The sequence below is a fragment of the Tubulanus polymorphus genome, chromosome 8 (assembly GCF_964204645.1).
Source record: "Tubulanus polymorphus chromosome 8, tnTubPoly1.2, whole genome shotgun sequence".
NCBI lineage: Eukaryota > Metazoa > Nemertea > Palaeonemertea > Tubulaniformes > Tubulanidae > Tubulanus > Tubulanus polymorphus.
In genome coordinates, this window is record NC_134032.1 from 4,633,198 (window position 1) to 4,645,673 (window position 12,476).

The 12,476-nt window shown below is 42.4% G+C and overlaps 1 protein-coding gene across 1 annotated transcript; it reads left to right on the forward strand.

Moving 5' to 3' along the window:
• The first annotated feature begins 8,024 nt into the window (after positions 1 to 8,024).
• LOC141909875 (uncharacterized) lies at positions 8,025 to 11,166 on the forward strand. Its single transcript, XM_074800540.1, has 9 exons — positions 8,025 to 8,217; positions 8,573 to 8,660; positions 8,892 to 8,977; positions 9,086 to 9,259; positions 9,750 to 9,847; positions 10,037 to 10,176; positions 10,283 to 10,395; positions 10,490 to 10,641; positions 10,839 to 11,166. The coding sequence occupies exons 1-9, from the start codon at positions 8,123 to 8,125 to the stop codon at positions 11,042 to 11,044; spliced, it is 1,152 nt and encodes a 383-aa protein (XP_074656641.1). The 5' UTR covers positions 8,025 to 8,122; the 3' UTR covers positions 11,045 to 11,166.
• The last annotated feature ends 1,310 nt before the right edge of the window (positions 11,167 to 12,476 follow it).

Below are 12,476 nucleotides of genomic sequence, written 5' to 3' on the forward strand. Positions count from 1 at the left end.
CGAGCCCTCATACGAATACTCTGCCGTCACATACAGAAAGGGACTCGGGATGTTCTCATGGTCCTTAGATTTCATGACGAAGCGCTTGGACCCTTCGATGAAGAGGGCGCGCAGGGTCTGCTGAATCTCCTCGTGATTGTATTTTTTTGGGTCTATCAGGTTGCGCGAAAAAAACCAGTCAGCGATGTCTTTGCTGCACATGACGGTGTGGGTTGCCGAGTGGCGCGTTCGCGGATGTAGATCAATGGCGCTATGGCAGAGCGTGATCATTGTGATGTTGAGGTGCCGATACCTGATGGAAATTCGGTTATATGTCTTGTCGTATGCGCAGCCCCCTAAGTCATCGAGTACCAAGATGATAGATGGCACCCTCCGGCACATGTAATTAATGTGATATATATCTTGCTTTTCAAAATAGTGATCTAAGTGCCCATGCGTGGCGCGCATCAGCATTCTGTGCACGAGAGAAAAGAAGTGCCATATATAATCATCCTCAGACATCCCCCGCTGCCACTTTTCATTAAAGACGCCGAGAACGACGACAGTGTCTTCGAATGCATTGACCCGATTTAAATATTCGGTGGCCAGGCATCGGCGCTCTGACGACCGAAACCATTTTAGGCGCGAGCTTTGCAGATTCTCAAGGGACTCTATATATATCTCGGTGCTGTCTTCGTAAGGCATCCACATGTAATCAGGAAAAAAAGCAGGGGTGAGTGTATTCGTTGGCGCTATTAAAAAAACCGGATGCCCATATGACTTTAAAGACAGAAGCATAGACCTGACTAGCGTGGTCTTGCCACTGCCAGAACATCCTATCACTAAAATGCTTCTTCCTAAAATCCCTTCTGGGCATTGTTGAAATTTGGGGAGGGCCATGGACCCCATGACTATCATATCAGGGGCAGGAGCGAATCGCACATATGGCTTCTCTCCGGCGCCCCTCGGCGCAAAGAAATCATTTAAGGATCCCATCAGATGAGGGTCCCTGCGTCTTTAGGCTCAGCGTGATATTGGCGCATTGCATCCTAGTGATGAGCTTATCTCCCATGGAAGTTATTGTGAGCGCTTCAAATTTAGAGCGCCCGCAGTTTGGGCAGTACACTCCGCGCTCTTTGTGATTGATGCATTTGCCGTTGCAGTACAAGCAGTTGTATATTTGGATCTGATCAGGGCAGGTCGCAGATGTGTATGTAGTGGCCCCGCAGGCACAGTCCAAATTGCGCTGCATTTCGCCCCGATTAAACGAGCCCTTCTTCGAGCGCCCCCCGCGGTGGGGCTGATTTGTAGCAGGATTGATCGCAGGATTAATCGTATGGTAAGACTCAGCAGAGCCCTGCTTGTCGCTGCGGCGCGTGGGAATGGGCGCCATTAGCACCGGCTGCAAGAAAGGCACCCCATAGCGGCTAATCATGTGGGTCATGCACCGATCAGTCAGGTGGTTGCTTTTTTGGAACTGCGGCGAAGGCGGAATGAAAGACTTTTTGTTGCCCAGCTGATATAGGTATATAAGATGCCTGTTTCTATCGTATAATATGAATTCAGGGCCACCAACTCATCGGAGATCGCGCGCTTGGGGGTCATAATGGGCTGCTGAATCACAGTGGGCGCCACGCCGTCAGGGGTCTTGGGCAAATCAATGGGGCTGACGAGCTTCGAGACAACCGATTTATTGCCCGTAATCTGCGACAGCTTCGAAGACATGTCCAAGGGCTGATTATATATAAATTCAATGCAAATGATGCCCTTGTTGTTATTGTGCACTGACAAAGTCGCCGAGGTCACGATGCTCGAGATATTAAAGGCAAAGGTATGGACAGTTTTGCCAGTGCGCTCAGTGGTGATCATGGTATAAAAGCAGATCGTCTCATTTTTAAGGCGCGTCCCCACGGCCGGCAGCCCATTCGCATCGAGCCACAGCGGCGGCGACTGCAAATCTTTTCTTGCGCATAGCTTTTCATTATTATCCAATTTCTTGGTGTATTTACTCAAGCAAAGGTTTAGCCCAAAATCGCGAGACACAGCATGCGAATTTAGAGTGATGCCATCTTCCTGCGAATACTCATGCACAGTCAGTGCCGTGAGCGGCATCAGATAATACGTGGAGTTTAAGAGCGAAGACACCGTCAGGCCGAAGGGCACATTGGCGGACAAGAGCCCTGCGCTGCGCTTTTGGCGAAGTTCGGCCACATTGACAATTTCCGAAGAGCCCTTCGATTGCGACCAGGCAAATGTGCCTCGCTGGCAGGGCGCCGAGTCGATATTGGGATTGGAGGCCATAATAGAGTCAAGGGCCTGCTCAGGCATGCACATATAATCATAGCCCTTTTCGATGTTATGCCTATTTAGCCAAAATTCTCGATAGTCGCCGCAAAGATGCAGGTGCGTGATCTCATTGGGCGACACAAAATCGATGAGCCCTGCGCTCAGAAAGTGCTCCATGGTTGTATTGCCGCGCGCGAGCTCATAGACATCTTCGGGCGTAATGGCCAGGCTCTGGCAAAAGTCTTGGGGGCGATTTTTGTACGCCACTTCGGCCTCGTTGGACACCACGCGAATGAGGGGCACCATCGGCGTGCCCTCTGCGTAAAAGATGCTAGTGTTGTTCTGTTCGGAATTGTAGTGCATCGACATCGCGCGCATGTCCTTGTTAGTGCGCCTGAGCCCAAACAGCAAGTCCATAATCCTGCGCGGATCGCAATAGCGCCCCAAGAGGGTCTGCTCAAAGAAGATATTGCAGCAGTTGATGTGATTGCAAAGGGGCAGGCTCTCTAGCAAAATGCGCAAGACCTCTGACTTGGGAATGGTCGGGATCGATGAAATGGAGGTGGGCGTGGGGATGGCATTTTTGCCCGGCTCGCCCTCAGGGGTGGACAGGGGGCACTGAAATGGGAACGAGTCCTTAGAGTTATAGCGAAAATGCACGTTGGTGTTTTCGGAGCTGTATACCTGATATGTATTAATCGAGTTTACGCGCCCCTGCCGCCCCATTTGGCCAGGCGAGCCCACTAGGTGGCGCTTTGTGGCCTCTGATATGACCTGCCCCTTTGTGTTTCGGCGCTTCATTTCCACATCTGAAATGGCTTTTGTGATGGGCAGCTCTTTTAGATTTTTGATGAGTTTGGGCATGTTGACCACGTTGAAGTCTTCTTTTATAATGAGGCTTTCTATACAATATTTCAGGAACTTTTTGATATCGCGCGAAACTTCGGGATGCAGCGCCGAGGTCAAGTTCTTTTTGCTGTACTCATTGGACGTCCTCATGCAGCTGGCTTGGTAAGAGGCCCTAATTTGGGTGTTTACAATTTTTTTATGTTTGAGGGGATCGGGCTGCTTATAAGTCAAGTAATTTTGGATGGCCTCGCCGATGAGTTTGCCAGCGAGCTCGATGCCCTGCTCATTTGAGTGCGTTTTGTCCACTTGCGGAAACAGGCGCGCATAAAAAACTCTATAAATCTTAAGCGACGTCATCTCTTGCTCGTAGTTGTTTTTCAGTTTGACGAGCGTGTCTGTTTCGTCGCAGAGCTTGTATAGATACTGCATAGCGCCGTGTAAGGTCTCAATTTGGCGCGTCTTATCGGACTCAAACAGCTGAAGCAGGAGCGTGCGCGCCTTGGGGACGATCTCGTGGCGCACATAAGATATGATCTTGGCTGTCATGAGCCGCTCAGAGAACAGGTCCTGCAGCTTAAACATCATCGAAAAGGGCATAGAAATGCTGTCAATGGGCGGCGAATGAATGCGCCAAATAAACTCCATGCCATCGCCATTGGGCTGAATCGAGTATGCATGGTTCATGGCGTGCGAGGTCGTCGATTCGCAGAGCATATTGCCAGTCATGTGGTAGGGCGCTGTCGAGTCTTTGGGCGCATGCTTAAAGTTATAAAATGGGTGATTTGTCGTCATGTCTTTGATCGTCAGCATGGTGTAAATATTGCCGCCCAAGATCAGTGGGGCCGTGTCTTGGCCGACGATTTCTTGCGGATATTCAAGCATGGCCTTGTAGATGAGCTCCCTGTACTGCTCGGTGGTGATATCATCGTTGGGATCGCAATCAATCAAATTGCAGGCGATCGAGCCGACGGGAACAGGGATCTTAAAAAAATCCATAGGCAGCGCCTGCGAGTACACAAGCTCCCCTGCCTTATAGAGATCGATTTTGAGATCGCACTCGACGGTGGCCAGGTAAGAGCCATTGCTGTTAATAATGCTGCTCGGGAGCACGGGCTTTCCATTTAGCTCAGGCTTGCGCAATCTATAGTTGACTAAGGTTCCTTCGCCTCGCCAGATCCCTGAGATGTACTGGGGCCGCATGCGGTTCGTCAGGACCTCTGAAATGCCCCGCCTGATAAACAAGTGGAAGGGCTCATACGTCATCGAGAATTTAATACCCCCCGTGTAGCGCAGCATTTCCAGATATAAATAATTTAAAAAAGACGATGGCATCTCACCATCAAATTTTGACAGGGCCATCATGAATAACTCTAAGGCAGTCTAATAAATTTATCGGTATATATGTGGGAATTCCCTTTGTATATCGAGACAGCTCGGCCTGGCCAATCTGTTTATTATCAAGGTACGACCAGAACGTCTGGTTATCAGGGGCATACGCACTAGGGCGATCAACTATATAGAGGCCAGGCTTCTCTGCATAGGCATTGTGAATGGCCTGCACCATCATGTAGGTGCCTGGAGACTTACAAAGCCCAGGCAAGCTGTACTCGGGCGGATATAAAAAATCAAGAACAAAAAATGCACAGGCAAAAAAGCATATAGTGAGCACTATAAGAATAACTAGAAAAGGGATAGCAGAGGTCAAAGGGACCTCCATGACGTCTGCACTATAATAGAGAAATTTCTCTCGGGTGCTAGCCCTCTTCACTTAACTCAGTAAGTGATAGGCAGTGCCATTGTTCGAATGCGCCACGTTTTGAGAGGGCATGATGTGGTAGATAGTATTGGTAAGTTATTAGCTCCTTAAGTTAATCGCCCGTATGAGGTAAATTCAAATTTTCTATATTTCTCCATACCGTCCTTCTCAAAAAGTGTAGTTTACATCCGGGACTCATGGGCATTGGCTAAATCGCGGCAACGAAAATGACGGTCACGGATGGACTTTCGTCGAAACTTGCGGGCCGCGTCGCGCGGGTAGTTTAAATACGTGAATGATGGATAACAAAATGATTTTGTGTAATTTTCAGAATATTTACAAAGAATATATTCACAAAATATTGTCAAAAAATGTTATTTTTAGTTCGTATTTCTCCATATAAATCGTTTGGAAGACTGGATTCGAATCCCACAAAAACACAGTCCCTTAGCAACGGGTCGAATTTATTAGAATAACAAGCGCGCCGGTTTCACAGCATCGCTAAGGGTCGAGTCCCGGAGAATAACTCGCGTGCGCGGTCCGCGTGTTACAAAATGACCGTCCCGCTCCACACAAGTACTGAAAAATCAACTCAAAATTTTGCCAATCCCTGGGAGTAAAATGCCCTGCGTTTTTTAACATATCATATCTTTATGTGTTTTTTACTCCCGTTTCTCAAACGTTATTCACCTTTTCCGTTTCGAGTATAATTCGTATACGCTATAATCCGTATTTAGAATACCGTTGTTCCATTAATTCCGCACCTATGCAATCCGTTGTAATACTTAGGAACAAATCTTTAGTGTAAAACATATAAAACTATTGAAGCCATGAGATTAAATGTTGAAATCTGACGTTTTTTAACTACAGAAAAATTTATTGGTTCAAGTCCAGTATAGCGTGGAATAGTTCCCCGCTCAAGGATACATTTTTAGAAAAGGAGTAATTCGGCTGCGTACTTTTCAAGACATACCGACAAACCGACGAACCGACATACCGACAAACCGTTAAACCGACAAACTCGTATTCCCTCGATCCAGCCACGGGTAATCCACGGAAAAACCCTGTCCGTCGATCCTAGCCACATTATATAAGGGTAATCCACGCAACCACACAGCCCCTCGATCCCAACCACTTTATAAAAGGGTAATCCACGCACCACACAGCCCCTCGATCCCAGCCACTTTATATAAGGGTAATCCACGCACCACCTAGCCCCTCGATCCCAGCCACATTTTATAAGGGTAATCCACGCAACCACACAGCCCCTCGATGCCAGCCACTTTATATAAGGGTAATCCACGCGTCACACAGCCCCTCGATCCCAGCCACTTTATATAAGGGTAATCCACGCAACCATGCAGCCCCTCGATCCTAGCCACTTTATATAAGGGTAATCCACGCATACACGCAGCCCCTCGCTTCCAGCCACTTTATATAAGGGTAATCCACGCACGGATTTGTCTTTATGTCGGTTCGTCGGTTTGTCGGTATGTCGGTTCGTCGGTATGTCGGTTCGTCGGTTTGTCGGTTCGTCGGTTTGTCGGTTCGTCGGTTTGTCGTTATGTCGGTATGTTCGCACGTCCCTATGGCGTAATGTCGTAAGATTCAATCAGTCCAATATTGGCGGATTAATTCCAAATACCAGTCCAATGTGATAAGTCTCTGCTGGAACTATTTAATGCTATAATGGACTTGAGCCAATTTATTTTTGTGTAATCGAAAAAACAATAGGCTCTCAATTTGTAATCAACATTCCCAAACTCCAATGTTGTTTTTCGCAGAAAGTGCTCATATAAGGTTAATTTTCGTCCCTCATTTTGAGGGACGAGGCTTTGACTGTCTATTTTACCCCTTAAAACACCTCAAACTGACTGTTCTGCAATCAGATGGAAGTTAACTATTGTTTGTGCATAAATTTGTAATCCTAAGTAGCTTTTGACGATCGTAGTAGCTCAAAACATTTGACTAGAAGCCTAAAAAAAGCAACATAACAAATATGGCGGCTTTCGTGGTGCATGATGGGAGTGTAAATTACGAATTCGAACTTAAACTTGGACTGACATTGATGCCAATGCAGATATCATTCTTGATTCAAATTATTAAGGTTAAAATTCACCAAAATTTATGCGTTTAATCAACAAAAAATAACATTTAGAGTAATCTTAAAGAGACATATTGAATTTTCACATTTTATTAATTTAGTCCGTATTGGAAATTCCGATAGTGGCATTCAATTCAAATCAAATCAATAAATTCTCCGGTTCACGATTTAAATCCTCAAAATCTTTATTATAAAACACGTTTTCAAAGTCAACAAGGTAACTTCATTTGAGTACAAAGGTTTGATTTGACACTAAAATCAGTTGTTGCATTGCAATTAACAGGAGTTAACCTCTATATGATACTTTAGCGTCAGACGTTGTAGGGAACCGTAACAACGACTGGTATTGAGACTAGTTTTGCGGGGGCACCTGTGTTCAGTATGGTGGCTGATTCGGGCCATGTAAAATTTTTTTTTTCGTCCTCCACGAAAACGCGCAAAAACAAATATGACCGCGCAAAAACAAATATTACCGCGCAAAAACCAACTTTTAACGCGCAAAAACGAAATAATCCGTTTTTGCGCGCTAAATCTTTGTTTTTGCGCGCGCGCAAAAACAAATATTACCGCGCAAAAACAAACTTTTAACGCGCAAAAACGAAATAATCCGTTTTTGCGCGCTAAATCTTTGTTTTTGCGCGCGCGCAAAAACGAATATTTGTTTTTGCGCCCGCGCAAAAACGAAAGTTTGTTTTTGCGCGCGCGCAAAAACAAATATTACCGCGGAAAAACAAACTTTTAACGCGCAAAAACGAAATAATCCGTTTTTGCGCGCTAAATCTTTGTTTTTGCGCGCGCGCAAAAACAAATATTACCGCGCAAAAACAAACTTTTAACGCGCAAAAACGAAATAATCCGTTTTTGCGCGCTAAATCTTTGTTTTTGCGCGCGCGCAAAAACGAATATTTGTTTTTGCGCCCGCGCAAAAACAAATATTACCGCGCAAAAACAAACTTTTAACGCGCAAAAACGAAATAATCCGTTTTTGCGCGCTAAATCTTTGTTTTTGCGCGCGCGCAAAAACGAATATTTGTTTTTGCGCGCGCGCAAAAACGAAAGTTTGAAAGTCTCACAGCGTAGCCTGATATAGTTTTGATGTATGCGCACTTGGACATCGTCAGAGGATAGTCGTAGACTTGTTGTGGACAATGATGGATGATTTTATTAGAAGCCTTTTTATGAGTGGACATCAATACTCCGATATTGTTAATCTAATCTACCTTGATTGTGGTCGAACAATGAGGTAAGTTATAATTTCCATATACACGTAAGAATCAATCACAGTATTGAACGGAACGGCGCTATTGCATGTTTGTCTACCACCCCATCACGACCTAATACAAATTAATGTGGATTGTTGTGACTCCATGGTTGTATGGACAGGGGTTTCACTGTTGCCTAGGCCTCATACCCGACAGCTTTTTCACGGTCATATAGTGTAACTTTTATCAAGTGATAGCATCATAGGTGCGCACGAGGGGGTTATTGCAGTTTTCGCTTATTGTTTCATGGATTACATGTTAATTTTTAAAACTAAGAGTAGTTTATCATTCGATCACTCACTCATGACAACATTCATATATTTCTCAATGTTTCAGTGTGCGTCAATTAAAGCGCCATCTGAAAAGAATGGGCTTGAAGAGGAATAAAAATTATAGTTTTGAAGACGTCGTTCATGCAGTTTCGGTAAAGATTCTTACACAATTTCTTCTTTACCGCCTTCTTTTCTTCTGATAATATATTTGAGAAACAATGGATTTTACGCACTAAACCTCCTGCCAAGAACTTGAAATCAAAATTAATCGAGAAATCAAAATAGAATCGAACACAAAATGCAGTATGAATATAATCAAAGTAAAATAAAGAGGAGAAAATTCATTGAACTAGTAATTATCTCATTATCATTCGATATTTTAGAGTGAATTGAGTGGCAGCGGCTCTTGTTTAGGTTATAGGAGCATGACGGACAGGCTGCGTCATCGATATGGTATCAAAACTCCGAGGTGAGTTTTCCGGAGGCGTAGAGGTCTGTCGTCCTAGAATATATAGGCCTACATGAAATCTTGGTCGATATGTACCCTTATCGAGAATGCATATATTCTATTTTCAAGGAGTCTGGTAGCTAGGGTTCTTCGGGAACTAGATGAGGAAGGAGTTGCAGATCGTTCGAATGGAGTTTTGAGACGTCGTCGATATTCGAACAAAGGACCCAATTACCTTATACATGTTGATGGATACGATAAACTAAAGCCTTATGGGTTTTGTATTCACGGGGCTATGGATGGGTAAGAAATTATAGATTTCACTGATTCAAGATTTATCAGCACTGAACGGTGGCCCGACACCGCCCGGGCTCTTCGTCCGTTAGGACAAGTTACGGTGGATGTTATATATAACATTGTAACCACCTGTTTGTTTCTATTGTTCAGATTTGTTTGTTTTTTTAATCTCTGTGTTTTATTTTATTGACATATCTGTCTCATGTAATATCTGTAAGTATAAGGACGCAATAAATTTGGAATTGAATTGAATTGAATTGGTGGGATTCGAACCCATCCTAATTTAAATCCTCGAGCAATGACAGAAGTAACCTCTCACAGTTCTATCAAAACTAAAGTAAACTTAAGTTTCTGCTATAGGCCTATTTTCTAAGATTTTGGGTAGTAGACACAAACTATTACTGTGGTATATGAACGGTCACAATGACAAGCTAGGATGGAAACAAGAATATATGCCACAGACCACAATTCAGGGGGCATTTTCATATATTTTTAGGTTTTCAAGGAGAATCCTGTGGTTGAAGGTTGCCAGTACGAATAATGATCCATCGGTCATTGGGTATTACTTCACTGATTACATCAAACAAATTGCAGGTTAGAGAAAATGATGTTATTTTCCGTTAAATTTAGATGTAAGTAAGTAACGGCACCGTACGAATATACAATAATAGGCCTACAGTATATTTATCACCAAAAAAATCACTAACTTCTATGACAAAAATCGATTACAAGCTTTGACATACAATATTTTAGTGGTATGAACCATCCATTGATCTTCTGCAGGTGTCCCTCGGTGCATACGAATCGACGCCGGAACTGAAAATGTTCTACTCTGTGAAATACAGCGATCCTTTCGGGCCGATGACAATGACGACATGGCTGGAGATATGAGCGTCTTGATCGGTAAATCAACCAGCAACCAGGTGTGCAATGTATAACCTTGGCTAAATTTGTTTGGAAGCGGATTTTGAAGATGGCAATGCGGTATATCAAATAAATATTTCAAAATTGTGTAATATATTTTTTCAGAGGATCGAACGATTTTGGCGAACACTACGAAACTCCGTTGGCCAATTCTGGATGAATATGTTTAAGGACATGAGTGACACTGGCATTTTTTCCAATGCAGATGCTGTTCATGTGTAGGTTGACTTCTGTCTTAGATTCAATTTTTGTGGAATTTTGTTATATTAGGATGAATATAAAGTAATATGGAAACAATCTTTTTTCTTTTAGTGAAACGATACGATTTTGTTTCCACCAACTTATAGAACAAGATCTTGAAGACTTCCGCAATGAATGGAATAGTCACAGAATAAGGCGTCAAAGAAATTGTGATGTACCATGTTCTAAACCGGATCTTTTATATTTTGCACCAGAATTATTTGGTATGTACACAAGACAGCCCATACGTACAAAATGTGAAATCTTAAAGTCAGATGATGAGATTGGAATTGAAATGTTACTATATAGCATGATTATCCAAAAATTGCATCTAGCGTAACGAGGCCTGTGTACTGTACAGCAGCTTACAGATATTTTGTGATAACAATTACTTTTGTTTTGAATTTCAATTCCATTTTAGGTACTACTGATCATAAAATTGAAATCAATTATGAAGACGTCATCGATGTTCAAGCTGAATTCTGCAAACAGCCAAACGATCGTGGTAGCAGTGAACCTGACTTTCCAACAATGTGTGACAATATCATGGCTGTTAATGGATTTTCACTGCCGCAGTCTGCTGATGAAGCCTACGATTTGTACATTCAACTATTGGGCCAATTTTAATTTTTAAAACGACACCCTTCATATCGCCAAGATTGAAAACACAAGCTTTCTTTTGCATTGTACATGTAGTCTTTACTTATTTCCAACAAATAGAATGTATGCTGTAATACAAATTAAAGTATGCCATAATTTTTAATACACGTAATCATTTTTCATTCTTCATGAAACTAGTGGAAGCATTATGTGGTCATTTAACAACATTCATAACAAGATTCATTACGAGTGAGCCAAGTCAGAATAAACCTCGAAATACTTTTTAACCCACTTATTAGCCCATTGTTCTATAAAGAAATAGCTGTGTTGTGACCTTTTGGAACAAAAAGGTCACAACACAGTTATCTCATTTTAGGATTCTCCTGCATCGTTTGTTATATGATATAACATTAAACTTTGATTTAACCATTTTTTGGATCGGGTAGTTTTGAATGGTTTTTTGAGAAAAAATCAACACGTCTTTGCTCTCGATTTTTAATAATTGTTGGTACTGTCATAGGACATCTCACATCGAATTGGGTTCACCCAGTGTATCTGTCTTACCACCAGGAGAGTTGATTATCCCAGGACACTTCTGTAGTATGAGGTAAAAGCAACGAAAGAAATACACGACGTATCAGAAGATTTACGAGTACAACGACTTATAAGTGTATCATGTTATCCTTTATTTGCCCAATAATATACACTAAACTACTTGACAAGTTTATGTTCTGCTATCTACAGATACAAGAGAACATTATGTCAGTGTCTTACATGCATTCACGCATCAGATATATATTGACAAATCCTGACAATACGGATTAAGCGGGAAGTGCTTTGAAGTGCTCGACAATCTAACAATTTCAAACATGTTGATATCTTTCTCAAAAAAGGTCACATGACGGCCAGGATTGCGTAAAAATTTGATTTAATATATGAATGGATCAACTAGTACAATAATTTAGTGAAATAGATAACGGTTTTTGAGTCCATATGGCGAAATCCGACAGACTACAATTGCTGACTATAACTTTTTTCACTCCCTTCAGGCCCCTGTCAAAAATTTACTGTTTGTATGATGTTCTATCCATGTATTTATCCAGGAATTATTCTATCCAGGAATTATTAATTGATGTCGAAATATATCTACAAATAGCTCTAATACTCCATTTTGTATAACCTCCCAAAAAGACCGCCATTTTCTTTTTCAAATGAAGATAGACTGACCGAATGACTGAGAAAAATTATATTGATTCAGCAAATTTTTACAAAATCCTTGTTTAGGTTAATTCTTTTAAATGAAATGCAAATTATCACTATTATGAACTTGTATCATGCAGATTGAAGAGCAGTTCCTTGATTGTTCAATGCATTATTATTAAATTTGATTGCTTGTAAATTCTCCGGACGAACGAAAAGTGAACGCAATAGCTGAATAGCTCCCAAGTGAGCTAAAAAC